Source organism: Melanotaenia boesemani, chromosome 15, assembly GCF_017639745.1.
Source record: "Melanotaenia boesemani isolate fMelBoe1 chromosome 15, fMelBoe1.pri, whole genome shotgun sequence".
NCBI classification, from domain to species: domain Eukaryota; kingdom Metazoa; phylum Chordata; class Actinopteri; order Atheriniformes; family Melanotaeniidae; genus Melanotaenia; species Melanotaenia boesemani.
The window spans coordinates 17,354,572-17,371,595 of NC_055696.1; the positions used below are offsets into that span (position 1 = coordinate 17,354,572).

Genomic DNA, 17,024 nt, shown 5'->3' on the forward strand with positions numbered 1-17,024 from the left:
CTCCTCACCCACTTCTGGTCCCTGGTTCCGAGGGGGTCTCTGGTAAAGACACTCCTCACCAACTTCTGGTTCCCGGTGCCGAGGTGATTACCCCTCCTCTGCTGCCTGTGGTCTACTCCGCCAAGGGGTTTGCGCTTCCTTCGCCGCCTGTGGTCTACGCCGCAGGGGAGATTGCTCCTCTTCTGTCTCTGGTTCTGGGGCTCATCATAATGTGGATACTCCAGTCCGCACAGCCTCCAGAGAAGCCATCTGCACAGCCGCCTAAGGTCCGGGCTGCACAGCCGCTACTACTAAGCCTGCTGTTGGCTCAACTTCAGAGCCAACCCCCTGAGCCAAGTCAGCCATCTGCCCAGCCTTCGGGTCGACCTCCTGAACTGACCCTGATGTCTGCCCGGCTTCCGGGCCGCCCCCCTGAATCAAGCTTGCTTTCTGTGCGGCCTCCAGGCCAACCCCTGAACCAAGCCTGCTGTCTGCGTGGCCTTCGGGCGGTCCCTCTGAACTTTGTTGCCCAGACTGTTTTTCTTGGGCCTGGTCCTTCCAGCATTAAATATTTCATGATTAGTTATAAGAAAAGCCAGAAATTTTACTTTGTTTGCACTCAGTTTTATTAATGTACAAAAAAATGTAGAGAGACGAGAGAGAAAAGTAGGTTTTTTTTTTTTTTTTTGTCTACTTTATTTGTGTACCCCATCACCTAGGTGGCTCTTGTATAAATAGAAAACAGTTTCAGTTCTATATGAGGGACAGAAACTTTTTTGTGGGTATGTGTTTATATGAAGAGAGGCATGGAGCAAAAGCACTTCCTGTGTCTTGGTTTGTAGCTAACATTGGTAATGAAAGACATCAGTGAATTCAGTAGAAATATCTGCACATGTTCAGATGTTATACTAAATCAGAGGTAACCTGATATCTAACAAACACAGCTTGTTTCCTCCTTTCAACCTTGGTGTTACAAACCCTGATATGCTAGGGGAAATTAGGGTCAGTAACAAAGCAGGCCAGACACAATGTAATAGTATAAGTAATATTTTTATTAACAATAAACAAAATCACCTCAATTGGGTTCAATTTAATCAAACAAAAAGTTGTCCACAATCAGGAAAAAAAACAGGTCTGGGAACAAATAAACAAAGAAAACAGTAACTAAAGGTGTCCTTATTCAGGCAATCACAGATAAAAGGTTTTACAAACAACCTAAACAATCAATCAACAGTCATCTGAGGAATTAAACCACTCACATTAAACTAAACAAAAAGAGTCTCCAAACGAGAGCATCTTTAAGCAGAATACAATACGAGCTTACAACAACAAAGAGTGTTTTTTCACCAGATCCTAAATTGTCCAGAGAAAGCTCACTAACACAACTACAAAGGGGTTAGTCATAGACCAACACACAAGACAACAATCCCAAACTGGCAAACTATGCACAAATGGAGCACAGCTGCCCAGACTGATGTCAGCCCTCATCATTTAAAGGCTGGGAGCTCCTCGGATTGGTCTTGACGCCCGAAGAGGGAAACGAAGGTGACTAATCCTAGTGGGAAGGGAGGTACATTTACTTCTGGTACGGCAGCCAATCCTCGTTTTGCTTCGCCCAGCAGAAACCATAAGGACAGGCTCCAGGCAGAAAGGCTTGGGGATGTAACACTTGGATAGACTCAAAGTTTGTTAGCTGATGCAAAACTTGTTAAACATCGACATTTAGACATAACTAAAGTCTGCAACAATACATTTAAGACATCACTGTTTACTGCAGACAGTGATGCGGGCACTTTTATTTGTTTTACTTTTACATTTTTAATTTAAACTAAAGCATTTGTTTATGGCGTCCTGAGACAGAATGGCCACGCTTACATAAGTGTCAATTTTCAGTCCTGCGTTAGAAATAACGATCATAAAACTTCAGAAGTTGCTGAACATAATGGATAATTCTCCACATCCCCTACACAACACAGTGAACAAACAGCAGTGTGTTTAATGAGGCTTTGTATTGGTCTGCTGTAAAACAAAAAGGTGCAGGCGGCCTGCCAACAGCAACCCTCCAGAACTTAAATTATTGTTTTGTTTTACACTAATTAATCTAAATTTTATTTGGCTCCATTCTAATTTCAATGATCTTCTCAGGAAAATCTAGTGTCCTAAAATATCAAATACATATTCTGGGCTAAATTTGTAGTTCACCATGCATCTTTACTCTGAATATTCAGATACATTTGCTCACTTTCTTTTCATCGTATCAACACAGTAATTAAAGGGACATTACATAACCATCCCCGCTGCCTATGGAACAAATCACTGGCCAAATCATTTTTACCACATCTGTACAGCAGTTCTTCAGTTTATTAACTTGCCACAAACAAGATGTCATACTAAAGAGTCTCACAGAAATCTGAAAATAGATGTGTATGTTCAAAACCCTACCCACCTTTCAACATCTTATACTTTTATTTCACTACATCTCAAAGATACATATTGCGGTTTTTACTACATCTATGGTATAGCTTGAGTTATAGACATTTAAACAGTATCTGCTTGCAACTATTTTTTGCAATCCTGTTTATAAAACTCTACTACAGGTTTTACTTGCATTGGTGTTGCCAAAACGGAAACATTTCAGACATCCTTTACATTTAGGTTATTTATTTATAGTTCAGTCAGTTTGTTGTGATGCTGTTTCCCCAATGATCAACCTTCTTCAAAAATAGTTTTCTCTTGTTATTTTTCTTTTATTTTTTTAACAGCACTAAGAAACTCACAAGAGACATTTAAAATGCAATGCTTAGTAAACGTATTTTCTGTTGTCCTTTAAGGGTTTGAATTTGTAGTTGGTGTTCATGTTGTTCCTGGATTATTTGCAGGTAAATGTGTCATAAACTGCAGCACATCTAAAGTCTTAAAAGGAATTGCTCAGATTCTTTCATATGCTTCTCATCTTGCATGTTTATCTAATACCAATAAATCATTGTCTTAATATTCAACACACCTCACATATATCTCTGAGAAACATGGCAAGATTAAAACAACAGCTTATCTACACACAGGGTCTGTTAACTTTGTCATTTACAAAGCTAAACAATGTAAGATTAAGAGTTCATAGTAAGAAATAAAAACACAACTTTTATGTCTTTATGTTGCTACATTAGCTGCAGTAGAAAAGCTTGCAGGATCAAGGCGACACTTATGTGTAAACAGAGCAAAAAAGAAAATTTAATAAAATCTCCAGATAGTTTCCATTTTAACCATGAAACAAATCACATCCCCACTTGTCCACTTTTGAGTTGTTTCTTGATATCTTTGAAGTGATGTTTATTCTGCTGTCTTGGTGTGATCTTTGAGGTTTACACTGATTCTGATTTATAAGGTTAAAATCAATCAGACCACAGTGGAAACACGCTTTAGTAAATGACATTCTTGCAGGCTTTGACACAACGTGCTTGTAGATGTGTCAGACACAGTAATGGCACTACAACTGAGTGCTATAAAGATAAATGTCTTGATTATTAAAGATTGTGTCTTTCTCTTCGGTGTGACGCATGCTGCCCCCTAAAGGCATGTTGTTTGCATTTTCTTTCTTATTGTCCTCATTATATTGTAAACCAGAACATCCAGGATTGTTTAATTCTCTTTGTTTTATCACACTTTTAGCAGTTTCTTGGTTTTCTCCATTTAGCTTCAATTGTCCCCTTATGCTTCCTTCAGAGTTGGCAGCAGTGCTCTCCAACGATGTTACAGGTCTGTTATCTTCCTTAAAGCCTCAGCCTAGAAGCAAAATATCAAGGAGAGAATTCAGTGTTTAGGAGTGGATACAAAGAGAGGTATCACTGTCTAAATGTAACAGAAACTACTATCAGACACGGCAGCAGACATATTTACCTCTACTTTGCCTGCACCACACGGTCATTCTGGTGATGAGGTCATCCAGAGGCTGCAATGAGGTCATCCAAATGGGAAGAAAGTCCCAGTTCTGTAGTCTAAGTGGCAAACAATCAGGTCTGTGTACTTGGAGGCTGTGTACAGTAGCAAAAGATACAATCATTATAATGACTGATACACCAACCCTAGTCATCACCTTCCAACCAGCCATGGAGAGGGCAAATACCAAGGATGGGAAGAGCAGAAAGCAGAGGAGGAGGTAGAGGACAGCGAACCAACAGTACCTGTGTGCATGAATACATATATTTTTTGGCAGTCCCTCTCATAATTTGTATTAACCTTGAAATTGTTTACCATCTGTAAACATGAACAGAAACTGTCTTTTACATTACCTGGCAGTGCAGTTAGGAAGAGTTTGGGCCATTCGTATGGGTAACCAGGTGGCAGGTACAGGATACCATAGCAGGATACCAAGGAGGTTAAAGAAAGCAATATATGAAACATGACATAAAGCAACCTGAAAAATTGTTATGAGGATTAACAAAGCTTTAACTAGCAAAGTAATGAGACAGTAGTAGTAGTAGTAGTGGTTCCAAGGTTGGACCCCAGGGTTAAAGGGTAGGCTCTTTCAATATTTATGACACCGATGCCACAGAATGACTGCATATCTGAGAAAACAGACGGATACTCTACATTCTCAGAGCAGATAGTAGAGCAGATAAAACAGTAATTATTTGTAAGCACTGGCTCTTTCTGTTGATACAACACAGTAAAAAACGGCAAATTGTAAAACTTGTACATTGAATTTCCTACCAATCGACCACATAAACTTTGACATTCAGTCTGCCTTATTTGGCTTCACATCCACAATATATTACCAAAAATTTGCTGTGATGTTCTATTTAAATCAATTTATATCACAAAAGAATTACAATATTACTCAAAAAATACAACTTTAAGAATTATTAGTAACAAGACGACTGGAGTTTACGGGCAAATTGTGAGTGACAACACACACAGATTGCAGGTAACATGCAAATATGCAATAATACTCTATATCATGTACAATGGAGCATACAAGATAAGCAACGCAACACAAACATGATGAAGATTACGTGTTGGAATAATGTAGATGTGATGTTGTGGTGGATGGCTTTTCATTTAACCTCTAACACTGGTGTCAAGAGGTCACTGAGGTCTTGCTAGTTTTGCTCCTCTTAATAACCAGTAGGTGGGGCCATTTAACCACAGCATAGGAAGAGGGCGCAACAACAAGAAAACATCAGTTGTGTCAGTCAAACATCATAAGTAGTGTAGAATGACTTATTACTCTGTTGTTAGTTGTTACCAGCTGGTTTATAGAAAGAGACACACTAAAAACTACTGGGTTATCCAGTTTGGGTTATTGTGCAAATACTGCTCATTTCCTTTGATTTTAGATTTATCTGTCTTTTAATGTAGTCAGTACAGAACTTTCTTTCCAGACCACCGCACCATATAGCACTGTGATCAGCGGCCCATTGGTTCTGTTCTTAACTTACACCAGACTGAACTAATCAGATAGTTTAAACCCATTTTTGGCTCTGTGCCAATGAATGCAGCTGCCTGTCTGAACCAAGGAGAGGAAACGGAGAGGACGCATGGAGAAACTGTGCAATTAAAAAAAATAAAAGTAAGAGAAAAGACACTGCCAAATGTGCAAAGATCTTTGACATGTTTGCCACAGCAGTGCTTTCATCAGCTGCCATGGATGGTGGTAGAAGCTGTGGTAAGCTGCACTGCCTTCACATCACTCAGGTTCTGCCCTGAGTAAAGAGACCCATTAAACCCAGCAAGTCTGATCCATACGAGCCAGTTGGCAGCAAACACGAAGCTGTTTACAAAGTTATGATGAAGTGATGAAGAGACGACGATAAAACAGCTGTTTTATTACCACCTTAGTTTGTGTCCTTACATTTATGAAATAAACTGATGATGTCAGCTGGTTAACCTGTTGTGTTTACTGGTTCACTGGTTGTGTTCAAATAGAACTTCATAAGATTGTTTATTTATTTACATTCTTTCTCCATATGTTTGTCTCCCTATCTGAGAATTCAATAATTCTGGACTGAATCATTGGCCACATTTACACGAGAGTTCTAATTCCACTTCACTTCAGAATAAAAATTAAATCCTCTTTAAAATGACCTTAAAAACACCTAATTCCAAATGAAAATGGCCATTCTGAATGAATCAAATCTGAAGTATGTGGCTGGTTTATTCTAATTTTAAATCTGAATTAAATTATTGATCATGTAAACGTTCATTCTGCTTTAAATTAATTCCAGACGTTCTGCGTTCCCTTGTCCTGTCGTGATGACGGTACGGTACTCTGTCTCCCTTCTCCTCCTCAGCTGACCAAAGTAAAGTAGTATGCTGGTGTCGAGCTGCTGCTTCAAAACTATAATCAAAATCAGAGTGAAAATGGTTCTTGTTATGAGGTCTTTCATATTGCAGACAAAAAGAAAAGAAGCAGGAACTGGAGTAAACATAAATACGTCACATCTGCCCTTTGTCCAGTCAGAACCTTTCTCAACCCCCTGATCTTAAGAGGAATTCAGTAAAGGTGATTAAACATGTTTTCCGTGTAAGTCTTAAGATGTAATTACTATGTCCATGTAAACACGAAGGAAAATAATTCTGCATAATTAATGAAAAAATTAAAAAAAAGAAAAAAAACAATGCAATGGCTCATTTTTTGTCCCAGTTCGCCTGCAAATTGTGTATCTTCCAGATGTTTTTCACACAACAGACTCAATGTTAAACTATTACTAACTACAAATTTAAATCAGATATGAAATTAAATATATTTCAAATGAATAAACCACTAATATTTATGTTATTTTTGTCTTTAATTGTTTGTATTGTTTAATTGTTGTAATAAGAGAATAAAAAATTGCCAATATTTATAAAAGAAAAGCAAAAACATGTAAATAACATTAACAGTTTTCTTTGCAAGGAATTACAAGCTTTTAGCAACAGAAATTAAATCCCAAGAGAGCTTCTCTTTTTTTTTTTTTTTTAAAGCAAGCACATGAAATCATAATGCTTTTTAATGCTGTTTTCAGAAGGAAGGAAAAAAATCTGCTAATCCTAATTACATCACATAGAAAACTTGTACAGGTAGTCACAATGTGCATGACATTCACAAGCCATAGATACAACAATCCCTCATTACTGAAAAGTAAAAACATGTGAGCAGAAATATTGTTGTGGAAAAGTTATCTATTCCTGCTGTGTTTATTGGGTCCAGCTTTTCTCATCACCAAACATTTGAGTAGATAATCTTGTTTTCACCGTTACCTGGAAAAAACATGATAAATGTTATTTGGAGCAGAATGTGAATTTTTTTTTTCTCCAAGCTAAACCCTCACATATTTTACATACCTTCATTAACTGTTGTGGGTCTTGGTTTTTTACAAACTTCAAGTAGGACAAGACCCAAGGCCGCAAAGAGATAGAGAGTTGCAACACCAGCTATCACAGCCACTTTGACAGCATGAAGACCTAGTGGATACAAATTTTAGTGTTGAAAAGAATTTCTTAATATTTTTTTTCTTGTTTATTTTCAGATCAACAGTAGCTGAGACTCTTAAACATGAAAATAATTCAGTGTGACCCAAAGGCAGATTCCTAAATGAATGTAGTTAATTAAAATAGATGTAATCCCTTTGAAGGAACATGTGATGAAATATCAGTGATAAATTAAAATATTTGAAGCAACATCGTTTTAAATACTGTACCTTTGCAGGGTGCCAGGTATATCACTGTTTCATCTTTGCTGACATTGTTCTGAACTTGGCACATGATTTTTCCAGCTAGCTGCCCGTACAAGTCGATGGAAACATTTGCAACACTGCATTCTTTAGCTGTGCAGTTGATCCGGGACTGACTATGGTCTCTGGTTTGAACAACAGACTTATCATCCAATGTCAAAATCAACTCTGCTTCATCTCCCTTAGTAGAGCAGGTGATTTCCATAAGTTCATGTGACAAACACGTCTGAGACACAGCTGGTTTTGACACTGGAGCTGCAAGATAAGCACAAAGTCATGCATGAACAACACGCAACATGCAAGTAAAGATTTGCTTCAGCAGTAACTTTCCAACTTTTTCATCACTACAACTTCAAGGATTATGGACTAGAATTCTCTTTTTGGTTTTTACACGTTATATAATTTTTAATGTATAACAAACCAGCTTGCAGCCTGTACAAAAGACCAAATGCAGGGTTTGGTGATATCCCGTATTTTCCTTGTTGTTGGCAAATCTCATTCTTTTGTGCCATAGACTTCCAATGTTTTATAAACTCGTACCAAATCCAATAAAGAAATAGTCAACATAGTTCACTTGTTTTAGTGTGAAGGTTTGGGTATCTGCGCTAAAAGCAGGGTGAGGAATCAGAAGTGATTTTGTTAAATGTTGTCAAGAAGAGAAAAGAATTTTAACACCATTATTGCTTGTGCTCATCAACTGTTATTTTTGTTTCCTGGCATTTTTTAATAGCTAAGCAAGATGTGTTCAACACTTTTATATGCAATTATACAATCAACATAATAAAGTATGAAATCTATAGAAAAAAAACTGACATGTTTAAATATCAAAAATGAAATGGCAGTAAAATCAGTGTTATGTCGAGATATTTCCATTTTTAAGTGAACATGCCATATTATGTGGCAAAATAACCATACATGCAGATTATCTAGAACAAATCCACCAATAATTAAAATAAGACATGTTGCCTACCTTGTATTTTTAGATGCACAATCACTTTTCTTAAGATTTTACCATCAGATCCATATTCTTCCAGCATGTAATCTCCAGCATGTCTTTTAGAGGCGTTACTTATTTTATATGCTCCGTTGTAGATGATTTCATAATCATTTGCATGTTCCTCTTCAATTATCACCTTCCCATTTTTCTCCATCTTTAGAATCCTGTGTTTACCATCCTTTAACAACCTAATGTCCACATTTGTTTTGTTTGACAGATAAAAGATCAGTGGTTGTCCTACTGCTCCAAAACACTGATGAATTTCAGCGGATCTTAGAAAAATGCATTGAAAAGGACCTAAAAGATAAAAACAACGTAAAATAAAATGAAATGTTTCAAGTTAAAAGCAGAATTATTAAAAAATCCATCTTTTTTATTAATAGCTAGTATGAACCATTTCAAACAGGCAAAAAAAATAAAAAATAATGAAACATTTCCATATTTCCTGTAAATTGTTTTTGTATTTTGTCACTGTAAATAAAGATTTTTTTTGTAACTAAATATGTACCCAATCCACTGTTCACATTTCTGAATTAAAACTTAGCATACCATTTGCCAGAGATGTTGCTGCCAGAGCTGCGTAGATCATGTAGATGGTTTTCATTGTGTCTGTAACATAAACATGTAAAACTTAGATCACATTTTGTATAGTAGTACACAGCATGGATGCAGTTTCACACATTAATGTAGTATCACGTCAAAAAGTTGACTTAAACTAAAATTGAGCTTTTAAAATTAGAGAAGCAAAACTTGGTCATTCGTCTCAGTATTTCTAGTAAATAATGAAAATATAAAGATGCACTGTAATACTGCAATAATTCTGCAACTCACAACAGTTGTAAATAAAAGACTTACCCCACAGTGGTGTGATGCTTTCTTGCTCTCTGAGACTGACATGTGAATTTTCCACAGATAGGAGGCTGGTCTATGCTTTTCTTTATTTGGTCTTGGTAGATGAAAGTACTCGCGGGGTGTGTTGTCACACACAACCTGCCGGAGAACAAAGTAGTGAAACTGATCATGTAGTTACCCAGAAACTTATTGTACATCTTTCATCTAAAGGTAGATGCTGACCAATACTGTGGTTTCTCAGACAGTTGAGGAATGATGGAGGAATGATTTCATTTTATCAAAGAAAAAAAAGGAAATGTTATATAAATAAATAAGTGGAGTTGAAGTTGTGTGGCTGTGGCCGTGATGGTTAATGGCATGAATTCAGTAGAAATATATGCACATGTAACTGTATGGGAACCTGGTGTCTAAAAACCAGAAATGTTTTTTCTTCCTCTTAACCTTGTCTTTGACACACAATGCAGGCCTAGAAGAGACCTAAAAGTCTCTCTTAGCTAAGACAAAACTTGATACAAGACATAACTGAATTATTACACTAAATTTTCATATTTATTCAACTTCACATTTTAACATACTGGCAAAAACTTCATCCATCCATTGTCCATCCAGTGTCCTGGGTCTTCCCCGGGGTCTCCTCCTGGTGGGATGTGCCTGGAAAACCTCACCACGGAGGCGTCCAGGAGGCATCCTGACCAGATGCCCGAGCCACCTCATCTGGCTCCTCTCGATGTGGAAAGCAGCCCCACCCGGATCACCGAGCTTCTCACCCTATCTCTAAGGGAGAGCCAGTGACCCTGCAGAGAAAACTCATTTCGGCTGCTTGTATTGACAGTTTCGTAGATTCCCTCACTAGTGAACAAGACCCCAAGATACATGAACTCCTCCACTCGGGGCAGGGCCTCATCCCTGACCCAGAGAAAGCACTCAACCAGTTTCTGGCTTAAGTTCATGGTCTCTGATTTGGAGGTGCTGATTCTCATCCTAGCCACTTCACACTCGGCTGTGAATCACTCCAGCGAGAGCTGAAGATCACAGCCTGATGAAGCCAACAGAATCACATCATCCGCAAAGAGCACAGACCCAATCCTGAGGCCACCAAACCGGATCCCCTCAACACCTCAGCTGCACCTAGAAATTCTGTCCATAAAAGTTATGAACAGAGGCAGCTGCAAAGTGTGATGGAGGCACATTTTTTCTGACATTTTTAATTGGAAACAAAAGCATTTGTTAAAGGCAAGTCTAAAAATGGGTTGAGCATGCTCACATTAGTGTCATCATTTGGTTCTGTGTTAGAAAATGACAATCACAACACAGCATCAGTAACAAACAGCAGGGTTTTATGGATATAACTTCAGTTTGTTTACGATGCTGCTACGCAACACATAAAAATGTAGAAAACTAAAACTCAATCCTGAGTCTTCTCAGACCCCTTCAAAAGCTAATGTCATTGGTAACCATGTCATCACGGGTTTTCACTACTCAGTGGTTTCTTGTGAAGTGGACTGTACAGGGTGTTTAGCCGAGTTATGTAAAATTCCAAATAGTAGCAAGCAGAGGAGCTCAGCTAAAAGGGAACAATGTGGTTCAAGCATTCACAGGGACAACATACACCACTAAATGATTGGAATGAATATATAGATGTTTTTTCTTGCTGGTCCGATTGTGAAAAGGTTAAAACCGGATGTTAAAGAGATTCATCATCATCAAAGGTAAGTGTTTTAAGTGAAAGTAGCTGGGGATTTGTCAGTCTCCTCAAATGTGGATTGCTTTACTATGAAAAGATTTTTTTTTTAAATCGATGACAGTATATCATTGAGTTAAGAAGGTCAAGATCTCTTTCTACTGAAATTGTGATTTGTTCTGCTCTATTTGATTTTCAGGTTTACACAAAAATTGGCTAACCAGCAAGAAAACCTAACAGGCAGAGATGTTGAAGTCACAATAACTGAACATTTTTATTGTTATCATGATCTTTGCAGTATTGTTAAGATATCCTTTTGAAATTTCAGGTTATTGTCTCAATAATAAATCTGATTTTGGCTGATGAAAAATATATATTTTTTTCAATTTTGTTTAAAAACTTTTCTTTTAACAACTTGCGTATTGTAGTCTGTCTCTTTCATGTAAAGCAATGCTGTTCTCCATACAGTGAAACTCTATGTAGATAAGAGGAGAAATGTATAAAAGCTGCTGTATAAGAGCCCTGAAACGGAATAATAGTAAAGTTTTTCTCTTTTTTTTTAAATCTAGTATCATAATGTTGAAAACACAACTTATAATAATCCCTGTAAAACTGCATTTTAATTTAATGTGTCACTAATGTATTGTTTTTCTCCCGTTTCTTTTCAAGAGTAAAGGTGTTGCATAATGGCAAGCCCAGCCGTTCTCCGAATCATCTTTGGGGACGAGTCCGACTCCAGAAAAATGTCTCTGGCCTCCGGAATTCCAGCAACAGTATCGGAGCTGCATACGTTTGTGAAGACATTGTTTAATATAACAGAGGACTTCCGTTTGCAGTACATGGATCCAGACTTTAATGCATTCATGAACTTGACTTCAGTGTCTGAAGTTAAAGACAAAGGCACACTAAAAGTGATACATAGCTCTAACTCTGCACCTGAAGAACAGTTTGTCACCTTGTACCCAGTCGACACAACCAGTTCTTTCCAAGTTGACAGCGTCCCAATACATCAGAGTCCTGGATCTTCAATTGCCTCATCCTCCAGCAATGATACACTATGCACATCAACCCCCCACTCATCACCAGAGATTCAACAGTCAAAACTGTCCTCTTGGCCTAATGTGTTTGTGGTTCCTAAGTTTACTTATGAGGTTGAGTTAATGCTCCAGCAAAAGAATCAAGAGTTTGAGACAAATGGGACGCACTTCAACCCAGGGCCAAAATTGAAAGGCGTCATCCTCGATGGGTTAGCCCAAGAAATGTTGAAATACACTAAATACCCAAAAGATTACCAGTGTGAGGAAGTTGCAGCAGCTTTGACAAGGACCCATCCTTGCTTGGGGCAGCTGGGATCCAAGACAGGATTTTGGGGATGGAAACAGTCTCTGAAGTATAAAATGCAAAACTATCGGACAAAACTTGGAAGACTGGGAGATCCAGAAATCCGTGTCAACTCTTTGAAGCACAAACTCAAAGGCCAAGGAAAAGCTGCAGCCAACATAAAAAAACCAAGAAAGGCTGAGGTCAATTACATTCCTTTGCACCCAAAAGGTGAAAACACAGAAAGCTTGGAGAAAGAAAGAATTGCTTTACTGTCAGAAATTAAAAAGCGGGACAATGAAGTCGTGATCAAAGCAAAAATGGAAAAAACATTCTCCCACAGACGACTTGAAATTGTGGAGCAGAGGCCCATGATCGAGGAGTTCAAGAGCAGGTGGCCTGCTCTGTTCCAAGAAAATGAAGCAAGTGAATTTGCCGTTCTTAGTATTCTTAGTGTTTTGATATTATTGATGTTAATGTACAGTTCTGAATGTTATTCCTCACAAAACTATACTTATTGAAAATGGGATTTTTATGTAATTAATTAGCTACAAATTAGAATCAAGTTGTCAGATATTTGTTTTTTGAAATGTACTTAAAATAAATAGACTTAACTCGGCTAATTTTTTAAAAATGTATTTGTCAGGTGAATGCAGAGTTCATGCGGATCACTACCAAGCCACTCCAAGCAAAATTTCTGTCTCAGCTGGATAACTTTTCAGACAAGCTGACACAGATTTTCACGTCCAAAGGAGGATTGAAAGGGCAAAGGATAAAGAATACAATGGCAATCAATGATTTGGTTAGTATAAATAATAGATGCATAATGTAAATGTTTTTTTTTTATTTAAATTTTTTTTTTGGTACATTGAATGTCTTGGAAGTATCTCTTGTTGAGCATGTTAACTAATTGTTTCTGAGGACCTGTTTTTAAAGGTGTGTTAATCCACACAACCTTACGCACTTCCATTGATTTCCTCTCTAGTTTACTTAAGTAGCCATGTTTAAATGCAAAAAAATTCCTCATACAAATGTCATCATACTCGCCTTAGAATAAATGTTTCTATCATCCTTGCATTAGTGCGACGACATTGACATAAGGAGGGAGAGAATTCTCAAAAGCTTGATGATCTACTTAAACGAAGATCCAGACTCTTTCTTCAAGGAATATTTGGTAAGTTTATTTTACAGCTTCAGAGAGCCCATCCCACACCAAAATATTTGATTAGATGAGAACACAGTATGTCTAGAACCTCAAAAGTACTAAATACCCGACACTGGAGGTCACTTTAAAATGATCAGGCTTTGATGGACATAAATTGTGGTTTACTTCGGAAAAGACAACTTGGTTAGATAAAAAGATAAGTGGAACTCATAGATGTATTAGCTGGGTTTCCCCCAGTGTATTATAAGTCTGGTGGAGGCGTCATTTGTTTATGTGTTTATAAATGCTTTTCTTTTCTACACCAGTAGTGATAGCAAAGGTTTATTCAGCATCTCTGGTCAGATTGGTTGAAGCACAATAGCTGCACCTTGTAGTCAATACGACAACACGCAGGGGGTCATGATGTCAGGTGTTGCTGCCTGTCTCCACCTCTTTTCCTGGTAAAACCTATGCCAAATAGCAACATGCGACAGAGAAAGGGTCTTGGACTCCTTTTTTTTTTTTTTTTTTAGTTGGAGGAGCAGAGCTGCCATTAGCCAACCTCGTGAACGTTAACCGGGCCATGGCTAAATGAGGCTTAGCCAGCTTCAGCTACAAGACTTTAGCGCGTCATTAGAGCAGCTTCCTGGAGCTACGACAATAAACATCAAAGTGGCACGGTTCAGAGGTGGTTTCAGCTGTGGAAAAAGTGGAAAAGCGACTAGAGTGCATTCTGTGAAAGTTGCACTGTGCAGGAAAGGAAAAAGAAAACTGGTGTAGCCCGTGTGGAATCCTGAAATGCCGCACGACAGCAAAGAAAATGTTTATTTTATGCTTATTTTCACATCAAGCCATGAGAAGGACGCTCCTTCTGTAGAGGTGCGCATCAGTTGTAAATGTCTAGAACACACTGAAAATAAGAGTTCTTACTGCAATAAACTCAGAAGAAAAACGAAAAGCTGTGCGCAATCAACGCCAGCGAGAAACACAAGGAGCCTCAACCAGGGTCTTCATTGAAGCATGGTTACTCAACGTACTGATTGGCACTCTGCACCATAGCACAGGCATTGAGATGCAGCACACAAAAGCAAAAATTAAATGGTCATTTATATTCATTACACTGACTAAAATTAATAAACCAATCAATAAATGTTTCTTCTCTAATGTTTTTCATGTTCTAGACTATTAATCACTGAAACCTTTGAGCCAGTATTAACGTGCAGCACAATGCAATAACTGGTGGGTTTAAATGCCTTTAGTGGCTGGAAAATATGAAATAACCCTCCATACATGTAACCTTGCTTGATCTTGCAGAAACTGTCTGTAACTAGTTCTCCAGAGTTCAGAGTTAAATTATTAAAATGTATATTTTGTAGTGGTGACAAAGTTTTCTAAACACTTCTATAAAGTAATGGCATGTATCATGGTACCTTTTTTTTTTTTAGATGGAAAAGAGGGCCAATTATAGATCCCACCAAAATGTTAAACAGAAGTTGTTTAAATATTTTGTTAATAATGACTTACAACATCACATTCTGTCAACTTAAACTTGTTTATTTATTTTACAAAAACATGGTGGGCCGGTAATCAGTTGCCCCAGCACCACCTGCACGAGGTTTCAGGGGGAAACCCTGATTTGTTTTCTTATTACAGTTTGTTGTTTTTCAGATCTCTTCCACTGAGGATGACATTTCAAGGAGCATTGCAGCCACAGTCATGGGTATTTACACTATCAGAAGAGACGGGATTCAGGAGCCAGAGGATGTTGGTGTTGTTATCGAAGGTGTTAAGGTCCTGACCAACCTCAGTAGTGTCATCAAGGCATTCATCTTACTGTTTGGATTGATTTATGCCCTTGATCTGAGTTTTCCAGATGACCTCAAGTACACCTTTGAGTTTTGTCAGAAGCTCATAATGAACTTGGATGGACACAAACTGAATGTAAAAATACAGCAGCTGAAGATCAAGCTGTTTGCTTAGGCCTTTGTGCTTGAGGAAATGGATATCGGACTGAAAAACATTTTAATCCCCCTACCCAAATCCCACACAAAAAGAACTCTTTGGGGTTAATGGTGTTCATGTTCCAATTTAAACTTGCTGCCTGAGTGATCTCACTATTTGAAGACAGTTCGTGGATGCCTTCTCTTCTCATTTTAAAAGCACTTAACTAAATCTTTGTGCAGGGTGAACAGACTTTAAGAGTGGAATGGATTCAATAGATTTGGACAAATTTAAACTATGCATCCTCACTAGTCACTGTGACACTTAACTGTAGCCATCATTTGCTTTTAGTCCCAACTAAAGCTACTTTGCCCCTGCCACCTGGTGATGCAAGGACTGTAATGGACCCAAAAATGATGCAACACACAAAAAAGTGCAAACATTTTTTTTCACATTGAATTTGTAATGATTGAGTTCTTTTGATTTGTAATTTGTCTGGTCTAAGAGACTTTGTTTTTCCATTTTCATTTTATCTCTTTAAAAGCTCACGTCTTTGATGCCAACCATTTGTGTCAGCGGTTTCAATGGTACATCTGAGTCTATCTCCTTGTGATTGCAAAACTGTTCCTTGTTCTGTATTTCAGTACCACCACTTGGAAATCTGAATTGGTTCGAATCAAAATTAGTTTTAAAAGTTGGCCATAATTTTCTTTGTGGCTTTTTTGGCAAGACTTATTTTTACAGAAAAAGCCTCCAGAACACTCAAATATGTTTTTGTATGGTACAAATGTTCCATTTTAAAGGAGTAATCGTTTTAGTACATACTGTCTTCTGGGGAGTGCCTTGAAATTTGCTTTGGACAGATGGCAAAAATTAGAAGTATAAAGAACATGTATAGCAACCTAAATTGTTAAAGGTTTTAATAGAGCAGTTTTTTCTTAGGAAATAGTACAACATTTTAATAATGTCTATAATTGTATTGACCACTAAAGCCAAGGTCTGGTTATAAGATTTTCTGATTTGTTATTGTTGAAACTGCACACCAGCTCTGAGAATTTTGGAATTTTTCTGCCCTTGTCTGCAAGGAAAGGTTTGCTGAGTCCTAGGCTTTTTTCTCTCGCTCCATTTTTGTATACGTTTCTGGATATTGAACTCATTGAAGGCAGCTCAGTTATATTTATTTTAATAACTCTTTCCCTACCAAACAAACCACAGTTTGGTCATTGACTGTGAAGTCTATTGGAGTCTTACAAAACATCTTTGGTGTTTTTTCAGTTAATTTTGTCCACTTTATTTCAAATCTTGACCCTTTCTTTGACATGTGAAAAGATGCTTAAAACCTTGTATTGTGAAACTGGTTTTAGTGTTAAGCACTGTATTTTATCGAAAAATGGTTTATAT

At 37.6% G+C, this 17,024-nt stretch overlaps 2 protein-coding genes and 1 long non-coding RNA gene across 5 annotated transcripts; 1 reads left to right on the forward strand and 2 right to left on the reverse strand.

Moving 5' to 3' along the window:
• Positions 1 to 3,125: 3,125 nt before the first annotated feature.
• On the reverse strand, positions 3,126 to 3,968 carry LOC121654712. The gene is made up of 2 exons (XR_006012991.1): positions 3,874 to 3,968; positions 3,126 to 3,759 (listed from the first exon to the last, which is right to left on the reverse strand). It is a non-coding gene; the product is annotated as an uncharacterized LOC121654712 (long non-coding RNA).
• Positions 3,969 to 6,808: 2,840 nt separating this feature from the next.
• On the reverse strand, positions 6,809 to 9,770 carry LOC121654711 (T-cell surface antigen CD2-like). 3 transcript variants are annotated; one of them, XM_042008947.1, is made up of 6 exons: positions 9,541 to 9,770; positions 9,235 to 9,294; positions 8,659 to 8,982; positions 7,656 to 7,943; positions 7,300 to 7,419; positions 6,809 to 7,215 (listed from the first exon to the last, which is right to left on the reverse strand). In XM_042008947.1, the coding sequence occupies exons 2-6, from the start codon at positions 9,287 to 9,289 to the stop codon at positions 7,175 to 7,177; spliced, it is 828 nt and encodes a 275-aa protein (XP_041864881.1). In that variant the 5' UTR covers positions 9,290 to 9,294; positions 9,541 to 9,770; the 3' UTR covers positions 6,809 to 7,174. The 3 variants fall into 3 exon arrangements, with proteins under 3 accessions (XP_041864881.1, XP_041864883.1, XP_041864882.1); XM_042008949.1 differs by lacking the exon at positions 8,659 to 8,982; XM_042008948.1 differs by lacking the exon at positions 7,300 to 7,419.
• Positions 9,771 to 11,217: 1,447 nt separating this feature from the next.
• si:ch211-193k19.2 (uncharacterized protein LOC100034574 homolog) lies at positions 11,218 to 15,853 on the forward strand. The gene is made up of 5 exons (XM_042008943.1): positions 11,218 to 11,246; positions 11,888 to 12,960; positions 13,185 to 13,340; positions 13,620 to 13,712; positions 15,351 to 15,853. The coding sequence occupies exons 2-5, from the start codon at positions 11,905 to 11,907 to the stop codon at positions 15,660 to 15,662; spliced, it is 1,617 nt and encodes a 538-aa protein (XP_041864877.1). The 5' UTR covers positions 11,218 to 11,246; positions 11,888 to 11,904; the 3' UTR covers positions 15,663 to 15,853.
• Positions 15,854 to 17,024: the final 1,171 nt, after the last annotated feature.